The sequence below is a fragment of the Martes martes genome (assembly GCF_963455335.1).
Source record: "Martes martes genome assembly, chromosome: 12".
NCBI classification, from domain to species: domain Eukaryota; kingdom Metazoa; phylum Chordata; class Mammalia; order Carnivora; family Mustelidae; genus Martes; species Martes martes.
The window spans coordinates 91,189,533-91,216,972 of NC_137900.1; the positions used below are offsets into that span (position 1 = coordinate 91,189,533).

The following is a 27,440-nucleotide window of genomic DNA, read 5'->3' on the forward strand; positions in this document are numbered from 1 at the left end:
CCTTTTCCTGCCCACCTTCCCCTGCCCTCAACTGCCTGCCTCCGACCCCCACCATCATTGGCCAGGAAATTTGGGGCTCAGGGGAGCCCTGGCCCCAGTGGGATCCTGTGGGGTTAGAAGCCATTTAGAACTTACTTCCCCATCCCCAATGGCTGAACCTCATCTTCCAGTTAAATGTCACCCATAAATGACAAGGTGACAAGGGCCAGATGGGGGAGACAGCCCGTGGATTCCATGCCACCACTACCACCACCAAGTTCAAATGTGGGCACCGGGCCCCGCCTCCTCGTTTTACCCTTGATGAGGCTCTGGGAAGTACTGAACTCCAAAAAACTGAGTTAACCCGTCCTGGGCCAGGACAAGACCCCTGGTGCCTGTTTACGGGATCCAGCAGCCCCTCCTGCCCCATCCGCTTCTGCAGCCCTCATTCTAATGCCAGGGACACTGCTTTTTACCCCAGGGGCCCTCCGCGTCTCGGCACAGGAGGCATCTATAAATGCGTGCTCTCGGCAAATCGGCACGGAGCCATGGGGACCTTGTGCCACACACGGCTTTAGGAGATGGGCTCAGGACCCACGCGGGGCGTTCTTTTTATCAATAACAGTAATACCCACGACAAAAAGGAACCGTTGCCCAGCGCTGCCAAGGGGGAGAGTTCCAGAGTCTTCACGTGAACCCACTGGGGTGCCCAGACCAGACACACTGCCTTCTCTGTCCCTTGCTTTCCTGGCAGATCATGGGCAGTCAGAATCCTGGAAGGTCTGGGTCTCCAGAGGTCTCAGGGGTGGGCGCTGAACGGGCGCTGGGGCCTGCGGGAGAGCCGGTCTACGCTGAGGCCGTCCGTGCCCCTCTGCAGGGTCGCCGGACACCCATCAGGCCCCAGCCCAGGCCTTGAACGAGACCCAGTGGGCACTGGAGCGTCTGAGGCTGCAGTTGAGCCCGCCGGGGGCCCTGCAGGGGAAACTGAGGCTGCTGCAGCGGGAGTCGGAGCAGCAGGAGCTGCAGATCCGGAGCTTCGAGAACGACCTCGCTGAGATCCGTGCCGACAAGCAGAACCTGGAAGCCATTCTACATAGCCTGCCCCAGAGCTGTGCCAGCTGGCAGTGAGGGCCGCCCAGGACACACCCCCCCCCAACACTGTGGCCCTGGCCGGGGCAGGCACATGCACCCCACAGGTGCACCCCGGCAGACACCCCCCCCAGAGCCTGCGGCCGCGTGCCCACCCCCAGGGAATACTCACGTAGCCTTCCGAGTCCACAGCCACGTCCCCTCCATGCCTGCCAGAGTCCGCGTACGTACACAGTGCGCCCGGGTGGACACTCCCAGGCCATGATGCGTCCACACGCACACCCCAGTGTCAGGAACACATGCCCACCTTGTGGGGACACACCTGTGTGCATGAGGCACACGCTTTTGCCAGTTCCTCTGTGCGTGTACACATTCCACTCTGTCCACAGCCGGTTCCTGGGCACCAACTCTGCCGTATGCCCTCTGGATGCTGGGAGGGGAGTGGTATGTTAATTACCCTCCAGCACCACCACGCTCACGCTTGCTCCTGAAGGCAAGGACCCAAGCAGAGTTGGTGCCTGAGAGGCTGAGGGGGGCCATCTGCAGGGATCCAGGCTGGGCGGGGCAGGAGCCAGAGCCACGGGCCCCAGAGCTGCCCGCTGTCCTGCTGCAGGACATCCCGGGACACCTGCCCATCGGCCACTTCGTGCAGCTGAGGGACCAGGCAGACCAAGAGATGGAAGATCCTTGGCAGCAGTCTGGGGCAGGGGGCGCTCAGCAGGGGAGCTTGAGGCCCAGGGACCTCTAGGGCTGGGGTGTGGCCTCCTCGGCCCACCAGGAGGATGGCCCAGCCCTGCACGGTTATCACTGGTTTCCTGGAATGCTTGGTCTTGGGATCCTGAGAATCGCCTGCCCTGGGCCCAGTGCTCCTTTCAGCCTGTGGCCTAGCTGGAGAGCTGAGCCTCAAGGGCCTTAGCAGGCCTGGGTCAGGGGACCTAGGGTGCTGGGGGAGCTCCTCTTTGGGCCCCCAAGACCCCTGTCAGCTTTGACTGACACTGGCCCTGAGGCTCTGTGGCCACATCTACCACCTGGGAGGTCCCTGCTGGGTGTGGCAGCCTGGCTGTGGCTCCAGCCTGTCATGCTGGGGAGCCCCCCTGCAGTCAGGCCCCCTGCCAGCCTCTGCCCAGGATTCCTGGCATTTCCTCCCGGAGCTCCTCCCCATTCCCGGGGCCCTCTTCCCACCCACAACAGGCCCTTGGACCCGGGACCCCGGACCCGTGCCCCAGGAGCCCACCTCCCCTCCCGGGGTTCGTCCTCCTGCAGGCGGAGGGGGCGGGGTGGACAGGCAGCAACATGGACCGGTTCTGTTTAATGTGAAAATAAAGGACCCCTTTACTAGCTGGGTGGCATGCTTTTGGTCATCTCCTGCTGGTTGGAAGCAGGGGCCCCAGCTGTGGGTGCGGACTCACTACCCTGGCATGTGGGTGCGCACACCCAGCACCCAGCGGGTGGGTGGAGGAATGTTCAGTGATCGCTCTTGGTCCAAGGCAGTAGCAGGAAGGTGGCAGAAGTGGAGCTCACTGGTTTTGCCAGGGTCTTCCCGTGGGGGCTTGGCTGGGGTCTGGCGGCCACAGACACCTGCTGTCCCACGTCTGCTCCGGGGGGTTTGTCAGGCAAAGCCTAGGAGAGCATGAGGGGCCCTTGGCTGGCCTCTGGTTCAGGCTGGAGACAGGGAGGCAGGACACCGTGAACTCAAAATCAAGTGTCCCCCAGCTCAAGAAAGGCTCAGGGAGAAACACCAATGAGAAGAAGGAGGGCTTTGGGCCAGACCTTAAAGGGCGGGGAGTCAGAGGGAACATTCCAGGCAGGAGGTTGGGCAATAGCTCAGGGTTCACACGGTGGGGGCCTGGCCAGCACAGATCACCCAGAAACCCAGGTTGTGTGGATAGGATGGACTATGGAGCGTGGGCAGTCTAAGCTCGGCCACATGGTCTGAAGCCCTTTCAAGTTGGTATAATTAAAAAGGGGAGTTTGTTGGGAGGACGTGGGAGGGTCTCCTAGAATCCTGGGGTGGGAAAGACTGCCAAGCCTCCAGGGACTCTCCTGTCCCATCCTTCCTGTCCCTCCCCTTGCCTCTGCCTCACCTCCCCCCCACCCCCGTGTTTGCTTCTGTCTCCTACCCCCCTACGCTCCCCCTGGGCGCAGAATAGCTTTCTTTGCTCTTCCTGAGTACGATGGAAGAGGATGCCCACGCCCCCGGACCCTAGCCCCGTTTCATTGGTCAAACGCAGAGACAAGTTTGAAGCTGTCCTGATCCCCCCCCAAAAAGACAGACCCAGCTTAGGCCGGGGCCCCCCACTCCTAGTCAGAAGAGCAGGAGTCTCGGGTACAAAGCCGTATACTGAGAGCCTGTCTGTATCCTCTCCGGATCTGTTGGGGGAGAGCATTCCGAGAAAGAGGCCTGCTCCTCCACAGACAACCCGAAAGCCAAGGCCACGGCGGGTGAGGGTTGTGTGTGTGTGTGTGTGTGTATAACATGGTGGACACCAATGACCCAGGGAGTGACTGGGTAGATAGGAGAGGAAGGACAGGGGCGGGAGGCTGGGGCTCTGCAGGGAGTTGGATGATTGATGACTGGTATAGGAAGGGCCAAGGAGACCAAGGTTCTTTGCAGACCCCAGGATAGATCGGGTCTGATGTCCTCCAGACCCTCCTCCTCAACACCCAGTTTCTGCGCTGATAGAGGCGCGCAGCCGTTCTGATGCCTGCTCTTGGCATTAAACCCCTATCCACTCAAGCTGTAGGGCTCAGCAAAGCCCAGTCTCATCATCCCAGTGGGGTGGGGGTGTGCAGCCCGGGCCTCTTCTCCATTCCATGCTGACGTACCTCAGGCTTGACATCTTATGACTCATGCAGTCCGGTCATGCCTGGTGTGTGCAGAACCACTCTGGCCCCAGAGGTGGGGCTGTGCTGGGTGGAATGTGGCAGCTGTTGAACATCTGGTTAGCAGTGCAGCCCAGCAGCTGAGCACTGGGAGGTGGGGTGGCCGGTCACTGCAACTGACCGGGGCAACAGGCCATCTGAGCCTGATCTGCGAAGGGTGTCATGAGGGCCCCATTCGAGGTCAGGTCCCTAATCTGGCCTCCAGATGGAACATCTCCCATCAACCAAGGGTTGTAATTCCTAAGCCCTGCTCCCCTGCAAGCTTTTACTCTCTGCTCCAAACACCCTGAAAGTCATAAAAGTTCTAACAGCCATTGCTGGGTGAGGGGCACTGTTTCCTCCATCCTGCAGCAAAGGACACTGAGCCTCAGACAAGGCTAGTGCTGGGCCCCAGACCACACAGCTTGGCCAGATCCAAACCCTAGGGGTGGGTGGGCATCAGAGAATAACCGGGGGGAAGCAGGTGCTCACCGTGCTGGGGACGTGGGGCCTTGAACTGCTGCTGCCCTGACATGGGTCCACCGTGGGACATTCCATCCTGTCCAGCCCCCTTCCTTGGGACAACCTGGCCACTTTGTCCCCCAGGGACAACCACAGAAAAGACGACCAGCTGGCCCCAGGACCCCAGTCCTGGGGGCAAGACAAAGGTAAGGCTGTGGGGAAGGAGACTTCCCAGATCCAGTTCCCAGGGACACACTCTGTGGTGGGGGGGGTGGGGGGGGGGTTTGCATTACTGGTGACTGGGACAGCGGTTTGCCCAAGACAGCTCCTGCTTGTACCTGTGGCTGTCGGCGTACTTAGGAGGACTGCCACCCTTCACTCTCAGAAATGTCCTGATTTGGCCTTGAGACTTCATTACCACCCCGTCACTAGTCCCTGGTTCCTGCACCCACGCCCCCTAGCCCCAGGAGTCGGAGGCTTGGCTTATCACCATCCTACTGGGCTTCAGCTCCAGCTCCCTGACTTTTCTTTTCCGTAACCCGGGAACACCAAGTCCTATTTTGCAGAGTTTTGAGAATTAAACAACGTAAATCTATGCTGTACTGAGCTGGCAAAGTAGCTGGGGCATAGTGAGTGCTCAAGAACAGATTTCATTAACAAAACACAAATCATTCTGATGGATTTAGTGTCACCGATGTCTTCGCGGCACTTTGTCATTATGCCTTTACCCAACCACACCAAAAAAAAAAAAAAAAAAAACCACCTCAAAGTTTTCATATTTTTCTTCCAAGAGTTAAAAGTAGAGACTGGGGAGGCTGGCCTGCCTTCTACCAGCGCCGCGCGCCCAGGGCCACCGTAACGTAACAGCGGCCGGTGCTGGAGCGCGCGCTCGCGGCCACTGGGACCCTAGCTGATCAAGGAACCCAAGTGCGTCCTGAGATCGTCCCCGCTTTCTTTCTGGGGACATCGCGGCCCGGAGCGGGAAAGGGGCCCGGGGAGGTCCCGGGCCGTGCATTTTCCGCGCCCTCCAGCAGAGGGGCGGGCGGCGGGCGCGGCGTCCCGCATAATAGGCGCTTTGATGCCGGCGGCCGGGTGGCGGGGCGGGAGGGCCCGGGGCGGGGGGGCGGGGAGAGGAGGGCGGGAGGGGTGTGTCCGGCCGCCCGCGCCATCCCTCCGCCCCTCCGTCCCGCCGCCACACGCCGCCGGAGCTCGGACCCGGCGCCCGTCCGTCCTCGTCGTGCCTCGCCGCGGCCGCCCAGCCCCGAGCCGGCGGGAGCCCGGTGCTCACCATGTCGCTCGCGCTCAGCAACAGGTTCCAAGGTAGGCGCGGCCGTCCCCGCGCTGTCCCGCGCCCCTGCCCCCCCCCCCACCGCGGCGCGGAGTGCCCCCGCCCGCCACCTGCGCGCGCCGGGCGGACGGCGGGGTCCGCGGCGCGCGGCCCGGGGAGACCCCCTCGCCCCCGCCCAGCTTCCCGGGCCGCCTCTTTGTCTCCTGCAGGAGGGAAGGCGTTCGGCTTGCTCAAAGCCCGGCAGGAGAGGAGGCTGGCCGAGATCAACCGGGTAAGCGCGCGCCGCCCGGGCCCGGCTTGCGAGTCGCCCCCAAATATCCCAGCGCCCCTCAGGTCCCGCCTGCGTCTGCGAGGCTGCGCCTGCCGCAACATCAACCCCCTTCTCTTCCTCCTCTGGGCTTGCCTCGATCTCCTCCCCGGCCCCCGCCCCGTGCCTCCGACCCCAGGTGGGTCCCCCTCCACCGCCTCCGCCGCCTCCACCCAACTCGGCTCCCGCGGCTCGGGTTGCAAGTTGTTACTCTCAGACTGGGGAGGTGGGGCTCGCCCGGGAGCTTTGATGCCTCCGGGCCCGGCCTCCCCGGAAGCCCGCCTGGGACCAGCGGCGAGACTTGGGCTCAGGGAGGGACCCCCGATGTCTCTGAGCCGCCCCCCGCCCCCGCACCCGGTAGTACAGCCGCGGGAGGGAATGGAGGCCCAGAGAGGCTCGGTGGCTGCCCCGCGATGGCCCGGCAAGTCCAGGTGGGGCTGATTGTAGAACCTGGGGTCCAGACTGCCCCGTGGGTGCGCCCTCCCAGACAGAAAATGCAAGACCCTTCCCCCACCCCACCCCACCCCACAACTCTTTCCCACTCCAGCTTTTAGGAAAGGTTCCCTGAGACACTTGATGCTTTTCTTGCTGGACCTCGTGGATTTCCGTACAGAAATCCCGCTGTTGCTGGGTGCGCCATGGGAGTTCCATAAACACTTGCTTAATGGCCCGGTAAATTCTAGAAGATAAGGAAAAGTGTCAGGGCCTGCCTGGATTGACCAAAACTCAAAGGCAGCACAACCCAGGGTCTGGGGTCCCATGAGATCTGGGCTCAGGCACAGCCTCCATCAGGAATCCCGATCTCAGAACAAAGTTGAGGCCACCATGAGGGCTCACCGAGGGAAGGTATGTAGTGTGCGTGGCCCAGCACCTGGCAGGAGGGCTGACTTCTGTGGACGGTGCTAGAGTTCTTTCCTAAGGTAGACACCTCCCAGATTCCCTCCCAACAGGCTGCAGGAGGGTCCCCCCGAAACAAGGCTGGGCATCCCCCCCGCTGGCTCCCTCAGCGGCTGGGCACCCAAGGTCCAAGCCCAGCTCAGAGTCCCCAAGTGGGAAGCTGGTGACGGTCAGCAGGGTCCGGGTCAAGGCTGTGTGGAAGTGGGTCCGGGGCTGCGCACGGCCATCGTATTTTGTAGCATTTCTTCTCGCCTGGGCTTGCGGTCTTGATTTTTTTCCGGAGTATCTGGAACAAGGCAGCCCGTCTGATTTCATTCTGCTGGCTGTAGGAATCCCAAGCAGGGCTCTGGGGACCCAGGGTCCCTCCAAGTAATCTCTAGTCCCTTCTGTGCCATCATCACCTGCCTCTTGGGGCCATCCTGAGCACGGCTGAGAGGGAGACTGGTCGTGTGGCTGGGGCTCTCAGGGGTCCAGGCTGCTGGGTTCCCTCCCAGTTTACTCTGCAGCCAGCCCGCCCTTGGTCTTGGTCTTGGCTGCTCTTGCCCTCTGGACAGAAGCCTGGAACCCTGACCTCATACAGCCCCCTGGGCCACTCGACAGGGCGGGTTCCAAGCCGGCTGAATCCACCCACAGCCAGCAGGACCCTGAGCCAGAGACAGCTGGAGATGGGGGAGAGGGGACTACGGTCAGACAAACCACAGTTGCTGAGAGTGTGTGGGACTTTCATGCCAGTCCTGCCCTTAGTGGGGGGCAGTCATGGAGGGGGGGTTGTAAAGTAGGCTACCTGATGGTTTGGGCAGTGGACTGGCTTGGCTCAGAAGGGGGTGGGGCTGTGGTTCTTGGGGGCTGATCTGGACAGTGCTGGGACTGGAGAAAGTGAACAAGCAGCAGCCATGTGTCACCACGTTGGGACCCCAAAACCCAGAGAGGGCAGGCAACTGGCTAGGGCCACACAGAAGCCGATGACAGAGCTTGTCGTCTAGTGTCCTCTGACTGCCGAGAAGCTATTCTGATCCCCGCCGTGGGAACCCAGGCTGCTGTCTAGCTGCTGGATCAAACCAGAGGAAGGGGACTCCAGGATCAACCCAGAAGTTTGAGCTGTGCGCCCCCGCCCCCCGCCCGCCCAGGAGGTCAGGGCACCCCCCGCCCCCGTAGTGTGGAGTCCGGGGTGGGGGTGCAGGGGTGGGCAGAGCGCTTGCTGGCTCTGTGACCTTGGGCACGCCACTTGAAATTATGGCATTTTGGTTGCGGTGATTTTTCAGGGAGATAATCCTTGTAAAGCACACAGCTTTCATGATCCTTATCAGTTTGTTTGGTGCTTAAAGACTCGGGGAGCAGAATCCCAGGGCAAGGTCTGGTGCGAGCCGCAGCCTATGCCGGCTGCTCAGCGTGGGCGGGACCCTTCCACAGAGCAGAACCGTAGGCTTCCCCGCCTGCAGTGGGAGCAGGGATCCCCACTCTGTCCCCGCGACAATCAGATGACCAGACAGGAGCTCTTTGCAGGCCGAGGGAGTCGCTCTGTTTGAGGGTCTGAGTCTGCTTCACCCATGACCGTGACCACAGCAGACATTCCCTGGTGTGCGTGGACTCTAGAGGGAACCGTGTTGGCAGCCCAGACTGGCTTGCTTTGGGGTGCAGCTTCACTGGCCCCACTGGCACAGAGCTCCTGGGGGGCCGGACGGAGCAGTTTCCCAGGGGCCTCTCGGAGGCAGGAGCCCCTGGAGGATGGGGCTTCATGACTCACCGGCTGCACAGGCCTGAGCACCTCCGGGGCTGCTGCCCGGGGCCGAGCCCAGCCTGGCCGGCTGCTCTGGGGGCTTCTCTGGGCCAGCACCCCGGTTTCCTCTGGAGCCTTTCCCCTCGCCCCAGGGCCAGGCCAGCTTCCAGGGAGGGCGGCTCAGTCTTCGCTCTTGTTGTTATAAGGGTGAGGAGCCAAAGTAGAAGGAGACTTGCGTGGACCTGGAGGTCCCGGGGGCCTGCATGGAGATGCACTCTTTTTGGTTTTGCTCTCATTTTTGTGATCATTTTCTGAGCACTTGGCAGGAGCCGGGCAGCGTGCCAGGAGCACTCCAGGCGTTATCTCATGAAACGCTCACTCTCATCTCGTGAGTGTCTGTTCCCATTTTACAGAAAACAAGACTCGCAGGGGCTGAGTGAACTGCCTGAAGCCAGCCTCCCTGCCTTTGCCGTGCATGTGCATGTGTGCGTGCATGTGTGTGCGTGCACGCGCCTCTGTGTGCACGCGCCTGTGTGTGCGGGCGTTCTCTGCACCACTGAAGCAGGCAGGACCTGCGCCCGCCTCCTACTCCCCCCCCCACATAGCTGACATTCCCTGAGCCTTGGTGGCATGGCAGGTGACCCCGGGCCAGCCAGGCCTGGCCTTATATGGCAACGGGACAGATTCTCTCTGCAGCTTCCCACAGGGACACAGAGAGGCAGTGGGGCTGGGGGGCTGCCCTGCAGAGTGCCCTCACCCTTGGGACTGAGCAGGAGGAGCCCGGAGGACGGCAAGGGCTGCATCTCGAACCAGCCAGGGGCCGGAATCTTGAACCAGTAACGCGGGTCGTGCCTTTGCCCCATACCAGGACTTGTCATCTCACTGACCCTCTGGATGGAGCACTTGACTAGACAGATGTGCAGGAGGAATCTATAAACATCCCCGTGGGACAGGGATTCCTCAGGCTCGTGTTTTAGAGATGAGGAAACAGCTCGGTGAAGTCACCTGCCCAAGGTCACCGAGCCAGGAAGTGGCAGAGCTGGGATGCTGACTCGCCCAGGACCCCGTCTGCCAGGTGGCCACGGCCGAGCTGGGACACAAGCCTCTCCTGCTTAGGTGATAAGGATCTCTGGCTACTGTCCCGCCTTTCCAGCCCTCCTGGGTCGAGTCAAGGGCACTTGGCATTCCCTGCAGCGTTCAGGAGCCTAATGGTTATTTCAGAGCCCACACACCGTCTGTACTGGGAAGAGCTGGACAGGGCAGGCTGGGGAATCTGTGCCCTGGGGTTACAGGTCCCCTGTCCTGCCCCAGCATAGGGGACCTCTGAGACCCGAGCGGGGCACGACACAGGTGTGTCTCTTTTCCTGTGTACCCTGTGCCACCCTGCCTGTCCCTGCCCGGGTGAATGAGCCCAGCTGGCCTCGCCGGGCACCCGTGTCTCTTGCTCTTCCTTAATATATTATAAGGGAGATGGTGATAAGCGGCCACATGAGCCTCCGAGGATTCAGTGTCCGCGCGGGTACAGCCGGGCTCGACCTTGGCGTGGCCGTGTCACAGGAAGCCAGGGATGGAATTTCTGTCAGGGCCGCTTCATTTGTGTAGTCGGTAGGGTGTTTTTCTTCGGCTGCCCCACCTGCTGGCAAGGACGCTGCATCCAGATGAGGCCCCGGAGCCGCCGTGGGCAACGTGAGCCTGCTGTCCTTGTGGGGGCACCTTCCAGGCTCCCTCTGCGCACCAGGCGTCAGGCCCGGAATGGACCTGGCGCTGGCCCTTTAAGAGCCTGTGGGTGGCGTCACAGCCATCTCGGCCCAGGCCCACTATGGTGCTGCCTGTCCTTGGGGGTTTTGCCCAGGGCTGCAGCCACCAGCTCCTTGGATGGCCTCCAAGATGGTGATATCTGCCCGCCCCAAAATTCTGCTGCAGCTGGTACATAAGGACAAGGACGGAGGGCCGGGAGCGAGCATCCGGGAGCAGGTGCTAGAGGTACCAGCCCGGAAAGAGAGTTAAGGAGGGGGTGGGGGAAGGGAGAGCAGGCAGGTGGCAAGGGATCTGGAAGGCCGGACATGGCAGGGGCTGCCGGTCTTGGAAATATTCCCTTCCGGGCTTAAGTGCCTAGATGGGGCTCCCAGGGATGAGGGGCGGGTTCTGATGTGCATCAGAGGTTGGAGAGGACCAAGAGAGGCAGCAGCGAGCAGGTGTGCCTGTGGGCACCGTCCCCTGGGGCTGAGATGGGAGCACTCTGTCCCGTGTGGATGGCCCGTCGCTGCCAAGTCTGCCAGGTGTCCAAGGACAAATCAGTTTGCCCTTGCAGAGGGATGGCCCGAGGGTCAAGGCTTACCAGGAGGACTCCGTGGCGCAGTGTGGGACGGAGAGTTGTGGGTAGGTCTCTGCCCTTCCCCTGCTCACGTTGATCTCTTGGTGAGGCTTGGGTTTGGTTGTAACTGCTTACGCTTAGGAAATGTGCTAGGAGCCAAGCTCTCTCTCTGCAGTTAGCTCATTTAATCCTTACACCAACCCAAGGAGGAGGTTCTATTGTTACGATTGCATATTACAGATGAGGAAGCTGAGGCCCAGAGTGGTAAAGCAAGTTGCCCAGAGCCACAGAGCTAGCAAGTGCTGGAGCTGGGATTTGAACCCAGACCACTTGATTCAACCTCCCTCCCCAAGCCCTCTGCCCCTCACACCCTGCTGCTGGGGACTTGATGGAGGTCTCCTGACCACTGTGGCTTGAGGCAAGACTTTCCCTTCTGGTGCCTCAGTTTCCCCAGCAGCCCTCATCCCTGGAGGCCCTGACAGCAGTTTCTGCAGCTGGAAAAAACGGTCTTTGGGGACAGGGAGTTGGAGTGGGAGAGGGGCATGGGGGTGGAGGAACGCATCCACACACCCTCCATGTCCCCCTAGAGGGCTATCGAGTGGGTCCCTGGCCTCTGAAATAACCTCCTTCTGTAGCAGCCTAAGAGGAAAGGTAACACTCAGAGTTGACTTTCTTTGCCCAGAAACCTGTGGCCAGGCCACCGTCTCCTTGTTTGGGGCAGGGAAGGAGCCGGGCGGTGAAGGGAGGTACACCTTGCTTGTAACGTTGAGCAGGTTGAGCAACGTGTCAGGGCCTCAGTTATCCCATCTCTCCAGTGGTAATACCTGGAAAGGGGAAAGAGAAACCGTAATCAGCCCCGGTTGGGGGAGGGGGTAATGATGTTCTGGATGGCGAGCTGGGGGGCTATAAGTGAACTGTACTCATTTAAGTGTTTGGAGGTCCCAGTAATACACAGCTAACATTCATGTAGTGTTTACGAGGGGCCGGGCACTGTATAAGCACTTACGTGTATTTGTGGCTCGCTCTTCTCTGCCTGAGGACCCAGAGACAGGGCAGCTGTGGGTCCTGGAGTGTGGACACACAGAGTACCTGCCCACTGGGCATGGCTGTGCCCCCGAGGCTGGGCAAGGATCCCGGGTAAGGGGGTGGGGGGAAGGACGCCTGGAAGTAGGGAAGCTGTGGGCTGTGCATGAGCAGGAACCAAGAATCCGAAGCTCGGAGCCGGGGTGGGAGCTGGCAGCCCCACCAGTGGAAACTCCTGTTTCTGCTGCCCACCTGCCCCCTCCCTGGCACCCTGCCAAAGGCCTGGTCCGCACAGCCTCCCTAACCCCCACCCACGCCTGACCGGGTCAGATGCCTCTCCCAGCCCTGGTCACTCTGTGGCTCAAGCCATTGTCATTTGGGACCCTAAGGAAAAATGGGATTCCCATCTCTGACTCCTCCAGTCTGTGTCGCACACGTACGCGTTTGCAAAGCTGCCCCACCATGTCTGGGCTGAGAGTAGAGAAAATGATTCTGGGCTGAATGCCAGGCTTCTCCGGTCCCTCGGCCGATGTTTCCTGAGCACCTACTGTGTGCTGGGCACTACTGGGTGCTAGGCATCTCTGGGGCATGAGATAGTAAGCTCATCCTCCTGGCACCTGTGGCCCAAGGCTTGCCTCCCCCCTGGCCTCCTTCCAACAGCCACTGCCATGGGTCGCTTGGATTCCTTAGGTCCGTGCAGGGAAGGAGCCCAGGCAGCCTTCACTGTGGACCTGAATCCCAGCTCGGTCACTTGCAGGCTGTGCTGAGTTGAGCAAGTTCTTTATCCTCCCTGGGTCTCAGTTCATTCACTCAGCCTGCAGATGTTTCCTGAGCACCTACTATGTGCAACCTACACTGTAGTGGGGGGTGCGGGCGCGGAGACAGACCTCGGACAACACCCTTCATGAGCATCACGTTGTGAACTGTGTTAGCAGATGATTCATCCCGTGGGATAAAAGGGGCTGCACAGCAAGATAAGGGGGGTTGGGAGTGGAGGCGGGGGACTGCAGTGGGCAGGATGGATGGGGTCTGCTTCCTTGAGAAGGGGAGAGTTGAGCCAGTGCGTGAAGATGGTGAGGGAGAGAGCCACGCGGGGGCAGCGAATGAGCACTGCAGGGAGAGGGCACAGCCAAAGGCAAACGTCCCGATGTGGGAGCAAGCCTGGCATTGGGGGAGGCCCAGACAGGGGGCCAGGGTGGCCGAGGCATTCATTCTAGCAGTGGGGGGTACGGGGGGTGAACACCAATAAAATAGTACATTAGGTGGTTGGAAGCGCCAAGGAGAAAACTGGCTTCGTCGATGAGAAAACCATAATCGTGCCCCCCCCAACCCCACCCCGGGCACAGCAGCCAGCCCGGGGTCGGGCCCAGTGAACAGGAGCCACTGCCTGGTTGTCCTGTGATCATCCGTGTGTGGTTTTTCTCCAAGACCGAGGCCCATGTCCTACCCCTTGAGCCCACCTGCCTGGGTTGGTACCTGTTGGGGACAGGCTCTGGCTGGTGCAGGATTTCTGGTCAACCAGAACGGGGGAGCTGGGAGGGCCTCTAGGCCTCTCACCAGAGGTTCCCAGATGTCGGGCCTTGCCCATACCCTTGTGCCTCCCACGTGAAGGTTTTCTGGTTCCCGAGATGGTAAAGCTGAGGGAACATGGGGGCAATGCAGTGAACCGAACATAGGCTAAATGGAGTCCACTTAAAAATTATGAATTCCAGGGCGCATGGTGTCTCAGTGGGTTAAAGCCTCTGCCTTCGGCTCAGGTCATGATCTCGGGGTCCTGGGATCGAGCCCCGCATCGGGCTCTCTGCTAGGCGGGGAGCCTGCTTCCTCCTCTCTCTCTGCCTGCCTCTCTGCCTACTTGTGATCTCCGTCAAATAAATAAATAAAATATTTTTTAAAAAATTATGAATTTCCTGGGCGCCGAGGTGGCTCAGTTGGTTGGGTGACTGCATTCAGCTCAGTTCATGATTCCGGAGTCCCAGGATCGAGCCCCGCTTCGGCTCCCGGCTCCATGGGGAGTCTGCTTCTCCCTCTGACCTTCCCTCTCATGCTCTCTCACTAAAAATAAAATCTTTAAAAAAAATTATGAACTTCCCACTCTCACGAAATGTCTTTAATGAGAGAGAGAGAAGGGGGAGGAGCCGAGGGAGAGGGACAAGCCGACTCCATGCTGAGTGCAAAGCCCGCCACGGGCCTCGATCTCAGGGCCCCCGGATCATGACCTTGAGCCGAAACCAAGAGTTGGACGCTCAACAGACTGTGCCACTCCGGCGCCCCCGGAATGTCCTTCTTTGAACTCGTGGCAACAGTCAGTGGTGATTGTGTAGAGTCTGCACTTGGCAAAATAAAACCTTGGCAGCCCTATCTTAGCACCTCCCTCTATTTTTACTTTTTTGGGAAGTGTTTCCTTCTGCGTTATCCCAAAGTCTGGGAACCACTGACTGAGAAACCTAGTTGTCCCTCTGCCGGGCAGACCATGGGACCTGTGACCCCGGGAGGCGTCTGGTTTGCTCGGGGCCACAGACAAGAGTTAATTGTCCAACTTTGGGTCAGAGAATGGGGTGGGGGGTGGAAAAGAGCGACGAGACAGAGCCAAGAAGAGAAGTCCTGGACAGAGCCAGCCAGGAGGAGGGGAGCCCAGTTCCGGCTAAGTGGGGGCAGGACCCTGCATGGCACCTGCTGACCAGGTCCAATGTGTGGCGGATCCACAGGGTGGGCCCTGGGGTGGCCCTGTGGTTGCTGCTGGAGGCCTGGACCCTGGAGTCCAACAGACTCGGGTTCCAAACCGAGCCTGCACCTTCCTAGTTCTAGGACTTCAGACAGGTCATCTGACCTCTCTGGCCGGGCCATTCCTACCCTAATGAGACAGCACAGTGCCCTCCCAAAGCAGGAATCCTGCACCGACCAGAGCCCGTCCACAGTAGGTACCGATCGCCTCTAGGGATCCAGGCAAATTGGGCTCAAGGGGTAGGACAGAGCCCCCAGAACCAAGGAGGGGAGCCAGACTGGCAGGTGGGTATCTCCTTCCCTGTCGAAGGGGGTGAGTTAATGTGGAGGTCGTGAGCCTTGGAAGGGATCACATTCTCCTCGCTCTTAGCCGTGCTGCTGATTCTTGAGCTCAGACGAACACACTGGCACTAAGCATTCACAGTGGGTTTCCCCGTCAAGGGGCAGCTACCCGAGGAGATGGGTACCCTTGTACCCATTTCACAGCTGGTGAGGAGGGCACTGAGACCCAAACCCAGAGCACTTTATCTTCAGTTATTCTCCTATTCATTCTCCTACATTAAAGGGAGGTTTACACGGCAGGCTGGACAGTCTTGTGTCCTGGGAGATGCGGAAGTACAGACTCGGGTCGGTTCGTGGGACGTGCCTGCAGGAATTTAGAAACAGATGGAGTGGCAGGTCCAGATGGCGTTTAACGTCATTCTACACACGGGCTTCTTGTCATTTTACAATACGGACCTTACTTCCCTGGTCTCACCTGCTCCCTTGATGCCTCAACCAGAGCTGTGTACCCTGTGGTCCCTCAGAAATGGTTGGAGGGGGGACACCTGTGTCTGGTCTGCTCAGTAATGAGGAAAGCGAGGTCCAGGGAGGAGAGGGGATTTGCGGAGTCTGGCGCTAGGATGGCGACCTGCCCTCTGCTTTCCCACCTGAATACAGGCTCTAGGGCGGCTTGAAGAGCGGCAACAAGGTGGCTGGACGCTATGCCCAGCATAGCGAGTGTTTACTAATTAGCAGCATTTTGTTTTGAAGCCCGATGAACGGCTGCTATCCGCCCATCTTTAAGTGTCGGGGTGAGGGATGCGAGCTCTCCGGGAGCCGGAGCGGAGGTGAAGCTCTGCCTGGGTGAGCCTCAGTTCCGTCATCTGTAAAATGGGAGTAATGGTAGTAGCTACCCTGTGGGCCCACCGGGAGAGCCCAAGAGATCATGCGGGTCAGTGTTTCATTCTGGAGGCTGTTGTTCGTGTCCCGCGCCCCTCCCCCTCCTGCACATCTGCTTCTGAAAGGCATCATTTGAGCGGAAGGTGGCCCTGTTTTACAGCTGAGGACACAGACGAGAGAGTAACTGACTTCCCAATCAATATACAGTCATTTTCTGGCTAGAGCAGAGACTAACAACGCACTAGCTGCTGTTTCCTGAGCACTCGCTGTATGCCGAGAGTCATACGGACGTTCGCCTTGGATTCTCTTATAAACCTGAGAAGTGGCTGCGATGACTGTACCCATTTGTCAGATAAAACCATAGAGGAATAGGGAAGAATTAATAAGCTTGGGTCACGCACTTAAGAAGTGAGTGCTGGAAACCAGGCAGCTTGTGTTTTGGGCTCATGGCCTCATGGATCTTGAGGCTGGGGTGCCCTGGGGGAGGAGGGCCAGTCCCTGCGCTGGTAATTCAGAGGCCGGCTGGAGGTGTTTAGGGCAGACCCTTCCTGCCCCAGGGGCAGATTCCTGCGGATCTGCCTCTGGGGGTTGACAGGAGGCCAGGACAAACACCGGAGCCGCCTGCGCTTCCCCGGCCAAGCCCAGCCACCTGGTGTGGGAGCAGACACCAGGACTGTGGGCCTACATGGCAGCGAGCTGTGCTTGCTGACCCGGGACTCGGTGCTGTCCTTTCACTTTCAAAGGAGTTTCTCTGTGACCAGAAGTACAATGATGAAGAGAACTTGCCAGAAAAGCTCGCGGCCTTCAAAGGTGAGCCGGGGCTGTGTGCCCTCCCCCTCCCCAGGAGAGCTGGGCTGGCCCCCTGGCGCATGGGATTCCTTACCCCACAAGGCCAGCCTGTGCCCCCCTGTTTCTTCCAGAACGCCCTCCTCCTGGAGAGCTGTGAGATGGGGTCCCCAGCCATGGCCCCTCTACCTGCCTCCATGCCACCCCAGGCCCCTCACCCTTGCCCGAAGCCCCGCCACCCCACCCCACCACGGCTGCCCGACAGGCGGGGCTCAGGCTGGCTCTTGTCCGCTGCTGCCCAGGCCCTGCTCGCTCCCGGGGCCCCAGCACACAATCAGCCCTTTGTGGCAGCCCTGGCCTCTCCCCTCCGCGGGGGAGCGGCTCGGGAGCCCCTGTGCAGAATGGACGTTTGTGTCGCCACAGTGGGGCAGGGGGCAGAGTTTCTGCCCATTGAATCCCAGCAGCACGGGATGAAAAGAAAACAGGGCCCGGGAGCCCGCGCGGGGAGGGGGCGGCATAAAGGTCCCTCTGTTCCGGGCCCTGGCGCTTGGTTCCCAGCCAGCAGCTCGAAAGGAGAGGAGCCGTGCACATAAGGAGCCCAGCAGACCCACCTTTCCTGCCTGGGAGATGCTCTCTGCGCGCAGGGAGCCCTGGCCGCTGGAGGACCTCGCCAGATCGCTTCGAGGCCGCACCCCCCACCCCAGGCTTGGCACTGTGGACGTCCTCCCTGCTCCAAGGCAAAGAGCCTGCCAAGTGCTCCTCAAACCGCTCCCGGCTTCGTTGTCCTCAGGCAGGACCCCGATGGCGAAGCATTTGTTGAGTGTTGACCTTGTGGGAAGCACTTCGAATGCTGTGTTGTGAGCTCCCCAACTCCTCCCAAGTCAGCCGGGAGGGAGACGGGTGCGACTTTAATTTATAGATGAAACAACTCAGGCTCGGAGAGGTGGGGGTCCCTTGTGTGGGGTCACACGACCTGCCCATGGCAGAGTTAAAGGCTTGATCACGTGTTGGTCTCTCTCCAAAGTCCCCTGCTCTGAACCATTATGCAATGGGGCTGTTTCCATGAACAAAAAGAAGTAGTGGGATAAACCACCCCACCCCACCCCCCCCCCGTCCCTGCCCCGTTCCACCGACCCCTGCTGCCGCCCCTCGGAGAGCCATGCAAAGGTGAGGGAGGACAAGGCTCTTTGCCTTTGATCAGAGAGCCTTAACTCAAGGTCTGTAGGTGAGGTTTGATGGGGAGGGTCTGTGTACCCCTGGACACTGTATGTGCCACTTTGCGTCAAGGGAAGGTTCACGGCATTTCTCTCGGGAGAGCACCAGGTTTTCAGTGGTGCCCACAGACCTCCCCCTCCGCGCAAAGGTTCAGAACCACAGGGATTCCTTAAACTGGTGATTCCCACACCTGGATCAGAATCACCTGAGACACTGTAGAACCCACCAGTTCCTCGCCTCACCCCACCCTTCCTAAAGCCCCTGCACCCATAGATCAGGGCCTGGCAATCTGTTCCAGTCACTTTGAAGTCACTGTGACTTGACACAGCCGGCTCATGCTGGCGGGAACGTGGGAGGAAGCCCCCCTCAGCAGAAGGTCACAGCGGCCCCCGGCGCCTTATTCCATGGCGCTTGTGGGAGAGGGGTGCAGGCAGGGTGAGCTCTTTCTCCAGAGACAATGGCGGAGGTGATGGGACTCGTGTCTAGACCCCGAAGTGAGGGCGTGAGGAGGAGGATGTGGGTTCCCTGGGGATGCGGCCGGTTGCCTTCGAGGGCATCTCTGGGACCCTGCTTCGGAGCTAATTAATCCCCGTTTTTGCTCTGTGATTTCCAGAGAAGTACATGGAGTTTGACCTGAACAATGAGGGCGAGATTGGTGAGTGAGGCCTCGACTGTGCAAGGGGAGGAGGGTGTCCCCGCTGGGGGGAGGATCTGAGGGTCTGGAGAGCCCCACTGGGCCGTCTGTGTGGGGGAGGGCTAGGCCAGCCTGCCAGCCTTAAGTCTAGACCCACTGTCCCCAGACTCTTCTCCTCGCTGCTTCCCTCCCACCCACCTCCCTGCACACGTCTCAGCCTTCCATGCCAGGTGCCACCCCTGCCCGGCATTGGAGATGTTCAGGCTCTTGACGTCCGGGTCCTGGGGGACTGGCGGTTCCTTTGTCCTTGCCTTTGTACGCTGGCCCGCCCTGGACACGGTGCTTCTGTGTACGTAGCTTCCCTCCTCCAGCAGACCCTGACTGTATCGTGTGGTCCTGGTGTGGAGGGTGACAAACGCCTGTCCCATGGCCCTTGGGTCCAAGACCATCCCTTGACCTTCACGAGTAGCGCTATGACATGGTCAAGGCCGGCTTAATTATCCCCATTTTACAGACGAGGAAGCCAGGCTCAGCACGGTGAACTGACTGGGTTGGGGCACGTGGCGGTCAGGTGGTCGGCTCAGGGTCCAGATGGCAGCCTTTGGTTCCCGAACTGGCTCTCCCTGCTCCGTTTGGCCCTGAGCTCAGTGTTGCTGCCTCTGCGATGTTTCTGCCCCTCCTCCGTCTTGTCTCCTTCTTCTCCTTGTTAAATATTTTAATTAAAAAAAAAAAAATTGGGGTCATCAAACTAATACATCTTCATCATAAAAACTTTTGGAAAACGCAATAAGGCACAAAGACAAAAATAAGTCAGCCCCAGTCTTCCCTCCCAGAAATAACCGTTGTGAATATTTTGGTTTATATACTCCCACCCTTTATTCTAATCACAAATGCTGTTTTATAACCGTGTTAGAACCTCGTTTTAAAAAATAATATATTGTGAGTGTTTTGCACAAATGATTCATTTTTCTTTTGAAATATAATTAATGGCTGCATAATATTCCATCGCGGGCCGGACCGTAACTTACTTAGCCAGTGTTTTAATATTGCGCATTTAGAAAGCTCCAATTTTAACTACTTTTAATAGTTCTGTGAAGAGCGTCTTTGTACGTGAATCTTTGTCCAGATCTCCGATTATTTCTTTAGAGTAAATCTTGGGAATTGGATCTTCTGGGTCAAAGACTTTTTTGAGGCATCTTGCCAAACCGCCTTCCAGAAAGGTCTTGCCAATTTCGAGCCTGGCCAGCAGCATGGGGGGAACCTCTTACTTTTCCCTGCAGAGGGCTGCCTAGTTTTCTTTGAAATGCCCTGGACGTTCTGGCACCTGGGGGTCTGGCATCCGTCCTGCCCGTCCTGCTCTCGGGTGAGCTGTCGTGCCACACCCCTGGCCCAAAAAATCGGCTCCGTCCAGCCTCTTTCCCACCACCCTCTGCCGACCCATTGTTCACAGAACAATCTGGAGGAAATTGCCTAAGATCGGGGGAGCAGGGAGGTCAGAGGCATCGATTCTACAGAGAGTAGTGACTTTTTGGTGCCTCCCTTGTTTTTCTTGAATTTTGTTCCTTTGTTGGTCTTCCTGCTCTGCAGGATATTTTTGGCTCCCGTGCCCTGTGGGCGAGGCGGGAACCCTGGGACTGCCGGGTGGGAGTGGCAGGTGGAGAGACGCTGCCGCCCAGCACCCTGCAGGATGGCTTTCCCTGCCTTGGGTCAGGCCTACTCCCTGACCCCACCTTGCTGGGCAGTGGCTCCCCGGGGAGCTGGAGCATCAGGCACACAGCCCCCCCCACCCACCTCTGGGCGCAGCAGACCTAACAGACCCCTAACGGCCCCACTGCCGGACACCTGCTTTGTGCTGGGTACTTCTCGTGCATCGCGCCCTCTCAAATGATCCCGTCAACCCATTTGATGGCTTATGAGGGCAGAGTCTCAGAGAGGTTAAGTAGTTTGCTCCAGGTCCCACAGCCAGAAAGAGCAGGACTGGGTTCCAGCCCAGGTCCCTGTCCCTAACCAATAAACTGTACTACCTCTGAAGAGAGCAGGGAGGGTGTGATGGGCTCATCCGCCCCAGAGGAGAAAGGCCCTGGACTGCAGTCCCCGGGGAGGGGCTGAGAGCCACGGAGCTCTACCAGCTTCCTCGCCTGGCCCGCAGCCTGTCTCCACTTAACAGACCTGCTTTTCCTCTCGCAGACCTGATGTCTTTAAAGAGGATGATGGAGAAGCTTGGGGTCCCCAAGACCCATCTGGAGATGAAAAAGATGATCTCAGAGGTGACAGGGGGGGTCAGCGACACCATCTCCTACCGAGACTTTGTGAACATGATGCTGGGAAAGCGGTCAGCTGTCCTTAAACTGTGAGTACCCCCTGCCTCTCCCAGGGCCTCGGAAGGCAGAGTCGTTGTGCGTGGGAAGGCCACGGCCCAGCCAGGAGGGAACGCCTAGTGGGACCTGCTGGACGAGGGTCTTGATTTCTCTGAATCCGATTTCCTCATCTGTCATGGGCACATTAATGTGTACCCGGAACTTTCCGGTAGAATGAGCGCTCAGGAAGCAGAACGATGGCGGGGATGATGAATCTACCGTGTGGGCACCTTGGGGGGGGGGTGGGGGCTTAGTCAGTTGAGTATCTGTCTTCAGCTCAGGTCATGAGCTGAAGGTCATGAGTCTTCAGATCAGGTCATGATCCCGGGTCCTGGGATCGAATTCTCCGTCGGGCTCCCGGTTCAGTTTACAGTCTGTTCTCTCCCTCTGCCCCTCCCCCTGCTTGTGCGCTGTCTCTCTCAAATAAATGAATAAAGTCTTAAAAAAAAAAAAAATCTCCCGTGAAACCTTCTGAGCCTGGGTTTCCTCATTTGCAAAGTGATTCCACTACCCCACGGGGCTGTGGAGAGCATTATACATTTAACAACTGGCTCTAAAAGGGAGGCAGAGTTCAAATCTTGATGCCGTTACTCGTCCCCTAATCAAGTCTGGGCAAATCCCCTTAGGTCCTGGGCCTTAGTTTCTTGGTTTGTAAGCGAGAGATGACGGTGAGTCTCTGTGTGAGATGTCGTCCCGAGGGCTTACGGTGTGACGCATATGAAGGCCGCAGCCCCGTACCCAGCTCTTGGCAAACACCTGGTCCGTGGTGGCCAAGGTCACGCTTCCCAGCCCCTGCCCCCGCTGCAGAGAGATACCCTGGAGCGTCTCTGGTTTTGAACGTACGAATGTCAAATATACCTACTTCATTTGTTACAAATGGGGGGGAGTCGAGGCCCAAGGAAGCTGAGAACCTGCTCATGAGCCCACGGTTCAGCCTGGTGTGAGGGGGGGTGGGGCACGCGGTGTGGAAAACCGTGAAGGTCAGACCACGGGACGCCTGGGATGCCGCGTGCCGCAGGTGGCAGCAATGGGAGTGTTGATGCTCTCAGAAAACACCCGAGATTTAGTGTGTTTACTGTGGGTCGGCTCTGGTCTACCCAGTGACCCCTCAGATGTGTCATTTATTAATTCAGCAAGTATTTATTGAGCACCAACGATGTACCAAGAATTATTCTAGGTGTCGGGGACACAGGAGTTGCTGGCCTCATGGAGCTTACATTCTCATGGCAAGAGACAGACAAGAACAAAATCAAAAACCCAAGAAACTAAAACGCCAGATTGCCATGGTGTAGCACCAAGAAGAACCAAGTGGACAGAGGAACAGAGAGGGAGGGGATAGTGGGCAGGGAGGATCTCATTGAGAAGGCAACACTTGACCAGAGCCTCAAGGGAGAGAGATGTTAAGAGATGAGCCATCCGAAGGGGAAAGCGTTCCAGGCAGCGGAAGAAGCAAGTGCAAAGGCCCTGAGGCAGACTGTGCTTGTATGCTCAAAGGAACAGCACAGAAGCTAGTGTGTCTGGCCATCAGTGAGTGCATGGAGTGAAGGATGAGTTTGCAGACCAGGTGACATGGGGCCTTGTAGGTCTGGGTCCCACTCAGCATTTGGCACTAATGTGGAGGGATGCCATTGGACGACTCTAAGCTAGGGGCTGACTTTCAAAAGCCTCTGGCTGCAGCGGGGGTGAGAGTGGCAGGAGGGAGGCTGTGCAGGCAAGAGATGGGGCCACTTGACCTGGAGAAGCTGCAGTGAAGGTAGGCAGAAGCTTCTGGAATCAGGAGTGATTTGGGAGACAGAGCTGGAAGGCTTGCTTTGATGCCCAGATATCTAGAGGAGAACAAGGAGTCAGATGATCCCGATCTATTTGGGGTGAGTGATGTTGCTATTTACTTTAGGGGGAAGAGCAGGTGGGGGAGGCAGGAATTGGGAACTGAGTTTTTGAGGGATTAAATTGGAAGTGTCCTTTCGACATCCAAGGGGAGAGGTCAAGGAGGGCCTTGGCTGTGCAGATCAGCTCGGAGGTAAGCTGCTTGTGGACTGTCACCCTTTGGATGGGATTTATAGCCAGCGGACAGAAAGAGCCCACCCAAAGGGTGACTACAGGAAGAGTGGGGGGTACTCGAAACAGCTCCACGGTTGTTGGCCCTTTGGGCATCCTTACTTCCAAATGGAAACTGAGCGCCAGTGGGGTTGTCCTTGAGTCACCAGCTGGGAAATAGTAGGGCTGGGATTCAAATCAGGCTGTTTCCCTTCAGAGGCTCCATCCGGAACTCCTATCCTCTACTTCCCAGATGCTACCTTTTTTTTTGAGAGAGAGAGAGAGAATGAGCAAGGGGACGAGGGAGAGGGAGAGAGAGAATCTTAAATAGGCTCCATCCCAGAGTGGAGCCTGATCTGGGGCTCGATCTCATGACCCTGAGATCATGACCTGAGCTGCAATCAAGAGTTGGACGCTTCACCGACTGAGCCACCCAGGCGCCCCAGATGTTACTGTTAAAACCTTGGGTAGTTTTTGAAGATCTGAAGGGGTTTTGAGCAGAGCCATGACCCACCCTAGCTCTCTCTTTAGGCAGCATGGGTAGGGGAAGACGCATGGCCTCGAATACAGAGATCTTTGTACCTCAGTTTTCTGTTCTGTGAAATGGGACTAGCAGCCCCTTCACATAGAGAAGATCCCACTGGAGAATGGATGCAAGGGATTCGGTTGCGGACCCTGCAGACATGAGGGCTGGGATGATCTCTCCCTGGATGAGGGAAGGAATCCTAATCCTGCCTTTTTTTTCCCCCCTCTGTCTCCAAACCAGAGTCATGATGTTTGAAGGAAAAGCCAACGAGAGCAGCCCCAAGCCAGTTGGCCCCCCTCCAGAGAGAGACATTGCCAGCCTGCCCTGAGGACCACCATCTGGACCTGCTCCCGTTCCTCCCTCCTGATCTTGCTGCCTTTCTTGATTCATCGTGATTTGTCTTATTTGTTTTGTCTGGTCGTCGTGCGTTTGTTTCGTTTTCTATCAGCAAAATCAGTGATCTCTTTGTAAAGCACAAATTATCTGCCTTAAAGGGGCCCTGGGCCAGGGAATTCTGAGCCTTGGGGACCCTCCCTCTCGTCTTCCCTCCTTCCCCCTTCCCCGTGCAGAAGGGCTGACATCAGACCAAAACCTGGAGGGGGCAGCCAGGACAGGGAGACTGGAAGACTGTGATCCTGATGCTTGGAGCTGGCACAGTCCGTCCTTCTAGGGTCCCTGAGCTAAGTCCAGGCTTGCTGGCCTGGCCCTGATCAGAGCCACAGCCCCCTCTCAGAAGCCCCTAGAGTGGGAACCATACTTTCCTTGGACAGCTCTGGGGTTCCATGCTTTTGACTCATCTAGAGCGTGACCACCCACTGTCCCACCTCCCCCGCTGACCCCCTCCCCCATGCCACACTTCTCATCCTCAGGGAGGCGACAGAAGGAGAGAAGAAGAGGGGCTTGCTGATCTGAGCCCTTCAAGAAGGTTCCAGAAGGAATCTTCTTGTCTTGCCCACAGCCACACCTTTACAGGCAGCTCGGAGGAAAAGTGCAGCCCCCATGTCCTTTGTGGGGGCAGCAAAGGTCTTTAGGGGTGGAAAGAAGGCGAGGGGGCTTGGGAGGGGTGTCTGTTCGGTCTGGTGCCACCTTTTGGGGAGGATGCTGAGGACAACAGGATAGGAGAAGGAGGAATAGAATGCTCACGGCAAACAGCACCACTAATAAGACAAGACCTGATAGATAGAAGGTTTCCTTTCTGATCCGGATCTGCTTGAAACCTGACTGTGCTCCCCGTATTTGCCTTCCTGCCATACTCTGCTCATTCATTCATTCATTCATTCACTCATCGGTCATCCAACGGATATTTATTGACCACCTATTATAAGCTTTAAGTCCCCCCACTTTGTCCTGACACGTGCCTTGCCCTCTAACCCATCTCTCTATTTCCAATCACCCAAAAGCTCAAGCTTGGGGATTGGATTGGGGTCCCTTGTGACGGACTCCCAAGGTCTGAGAGCCCTGGTCCACTCCGTAGGTTATCTAGACCGATCGTCTCATTTCACAGGTGGGAAAACTGGTGCTCACAGGGATTAAGTGCCTTGCCAAGGGGTTAATCAGGAGACGGAAGTCTGGACTGGAACCCAACTGTTCGGATGCCATGCTCATCCTCATCTCTGCTCTGGGCTGGGCCGGGGAGGGGCAGTCTCCTAGGTCAATACTTGGGGAAGGCCCTGGGCCAGGACTCAGCCTTCCTAGTGTCTCCATGTCAGCACCAGGGGTGGGGTAAGGGCCCGGCTCCCTCTGCAGTTCTGCCTTCCCTAGAGCTTCTCTGCCAAGCTCCTTCTCAGAACTCGCCCCGGAAGGTGTCCTACTCCGCCTCATCTTGGCTGAGCAGCGATGCCAGCCTTGACCCCATCTGTGTTCTGGAGTCCCTTACCCTGCCCACTCAGGACTTAGATGCACTCATCCCTTTTATCTATTTATTAAGCACCTGCTCTGGGCCAAGAGCTAAGAACCAGGTAGTGAAATGGACAGACTCGTGGAATTTAGTGGGGGAAGTCAGAATCAGGCAATGACCCGTGGGATGAATGTTACGGAGAGAGGGGACTGTGGGGGTGACTGCACTGCAATCCTGGGCCCAAGACTGAGCAAAGGTCTTGGAGAAGCCCTCGCCAAACTTTGAGTGGAAATGTCAGGGTGCTGTTGGAGGTGGGAGTTGGTGTGGCCTCCCTGCGGCTCCTTAGTGACCCATAATCAGGGACCTGAGGAGCTTCCCTTGCAGCAGCTTGAGGGAGTGGAGCAGGTAGGGGCTGGGGAATTGCCCAGGTTGGGTTAATCCACTGGTCGGTCTCAACCAGTTCAGGAACAAGATTATTTGGCCATAACAGGCTGACCTTCATCTTAAGGAGCTGCTTCAAATGCACAAACCTAGTTGAAGTTTAAACCCCAACAAAACAGTTCTCCCTGTAAATGAAAAATCTCACCCCAGCACCTCCTCTGCGTCCCCCTCCCACCAGATCTTTAGATGAACCACTGCCTGTCCCTACACCTCCGCACTGGCCTCTCTTCTCTGGGACAGACTGAGACCTTTGAGCAAGGTGATACTTTCCTTAACGACCCATTATAGTCAGTGTACCTGTTCCTCTGTAGAGGAGGGCAGAAGCAACCAGGCTTATTTCAATGGGTTCCACAGTTTGCAAGACTGTAGGAAGCCTCCTTTAAGGGAGGGGGACACTTTAATGGGTGTGTCCCCAGCTTCTGGAAAGGGCAGGAAAGAGTTCTTTCATTGGAAGGGGTGTCCTGGGAAACACCACCAGTTCCTCCACCATTTACTAGAACTCAATTCCTGAAGTGAGAGGGGCTCAAAAGTGGTCCCTGGAAAGGGGATTTGTAGATTTGTGTATTTCAGATCGTGGCTATTGGCTCTGGGACTTACTTCTATGGCTAAGGGCTAAGCTTCTTCAAACTTCAGCTGTCTTCTTTCTGAAAGACCAAATCTAACTAATGTAACCAGCAACTCTGGGACTGCTAAGTATGGCTTTGTCCCTGTGACAAAAGGAAGGAGTTTGCCGGGCACATTCAGGTGGATGAAGTGTGTGTGTGTGTGTGTGTGTGTGTGTTGTGCGTGTGTGAGAATGAGTGTGTGTGGCACCAGATATCACCTCTATAGATAGAAATAAAACAGACAAACATCAATGTCTTGACTTGTGTGTTTTGGGGACAGTTCCTGGGCTCAGCAAATTCAGAAAAGGTAGCTAATATAGTAACAGCTCTAAATGAAGGTGTCCTATGTGCCAGGCTCGATTAAATGCAGGACTTCATTTACTCCTCACAACACCCTATGAGGCTGATATTATTATGTTACCTTATTTTCAAAATGCGAAGTAGGGGGGCGCCTGGGTGGCTTCGTTGTTAAGGGGCTGCCTTTGGCTCAGGTCATGATCTCTGGGTCCAAGTAGGGAGCGCACGTCCGTGGGGAGTCTGCTTCTCCACCCCACCCCCATCATGCTCTCTCTCTCAAATAAATAAAATCTTAAAAAAATAAAAATGAGAAGCAGTCTTGGAGCAGATAAGCAATTTGCTGAAAACCAAACAGTAAGAGGCAGAAGATGTCCCCGCCCCCCAGTTAGCCCACAGGCTCCAGATGAAGGATTTCTGTCCTAGAGCATTTATAATTCCAACACAAACACCTGTACGGTGGACTGTCGTCAATCAGCGTATCCGGACAACCTGAATCCTAACCCTGCCTTCACCAACACTTTGCGAATGCGGGGCCCTGGGGAATTTTCTCAATTTCTCATCAGTTAAATGGCAACGATAAACCACTCGGTAACTAGGATGCGTTGGAGCTTAAACAACGCGTGTGAAGCCGGGGCTCTTGCTCGGGAAATGATTACCCTGAAAGCAGTAGACAAAGCCGATGTTTGGTACCCGTTGCCCTGCCCCTTGGACCCCCGCGCTTAGAGCGAAGAGGGCCCCCGAGGCTCCCATCCACCCGCTTTCGGAACCTCTGTTCCTCCTCGCCCCCCTCCAAAGCCTCTCTCAAGAGCTGTGCCCTGGAGATGTTTGTCAGGTTCCTAACTCCTCTCCTTCCGGGACTGCTAATCACCACGTGCGCGCTAC

At 57.7% G+C, this 27,440-nt stretch overlaps 2 protein-coding genes across 6 annotated transcripts in view; both read left to right on the forward strand.

Moving 5' to 3' along the window:
* LAMC3 (laminin subunit gamma 3) overlaps positions 1 to 2,402 on the forward strand; it is a gene marked incomplete at its 5' end in the record, with an annotated part of 54,725 nt that extends 52,323 nt beyond the window's left edge. For both annotated transcript variants that reach the window (XM_080820700.1, XM_080820701.1), the window contains one exon: positions 857 to 2,402. In XM_080820700.1, the coding sequence (XP_080676826.1) occupies positions 857 to 1,107 (251 nt within the window). In that variant the 3' untranslated portion in view covers positions 1,108 to 2,402. The remainder of the gene's footprint in view (positions 1 to 856) is intronic.
* A 3,160-nt stretch (positions 2,403 to 5,562) lies between these two features.
* AIF1L (allograft inflammatory factor 1 like) lies at positions 5,563 to 26,491 on the forward strand. Of its 4 annotated transcripts, none has more exons than XM_080819384.1 (6): positions 5,563 to 5,712; positions 5,890 to 5,951; positions 16,567 to 16,633; positions 18,438 to 18,479; positions 20,646 to 20,808; positions 23,619 to 26,491. In XM_080819384.1, the coding sequence occupies exons 1-6, from the start codon at positions 5,682 to 5,684 to the stop codon at positions 23,704 to 23,706; spliced, it is 453 nt and encodes a 150-aa protein (XP_080675510.1). In that variant the 5' UTR covers positions 5,563 to 5,681; the 3' UTR covers positions 23,707 to 26,491. The 4 variants fall into 4 exon arrangements, 3 of the variants coding, with proteins under 3 accessions (XP_080675510.1, XP_080675509.1, XP_080675508.1); XR_013967700.1 differs by having other exon boundaries at positions 5,593 to 5,712; positions 16,567 to 17,509; positions 23,619 to 23,796; XM_080819383.1 differs by lacking the exons at positions 5,563 to 5,712; positions 5,890 to 5,951 and adding an exon at positions 10,418 to 10,584.
* Positions 26,492 to 27,440: the final 949 nt, after the last annotated feature.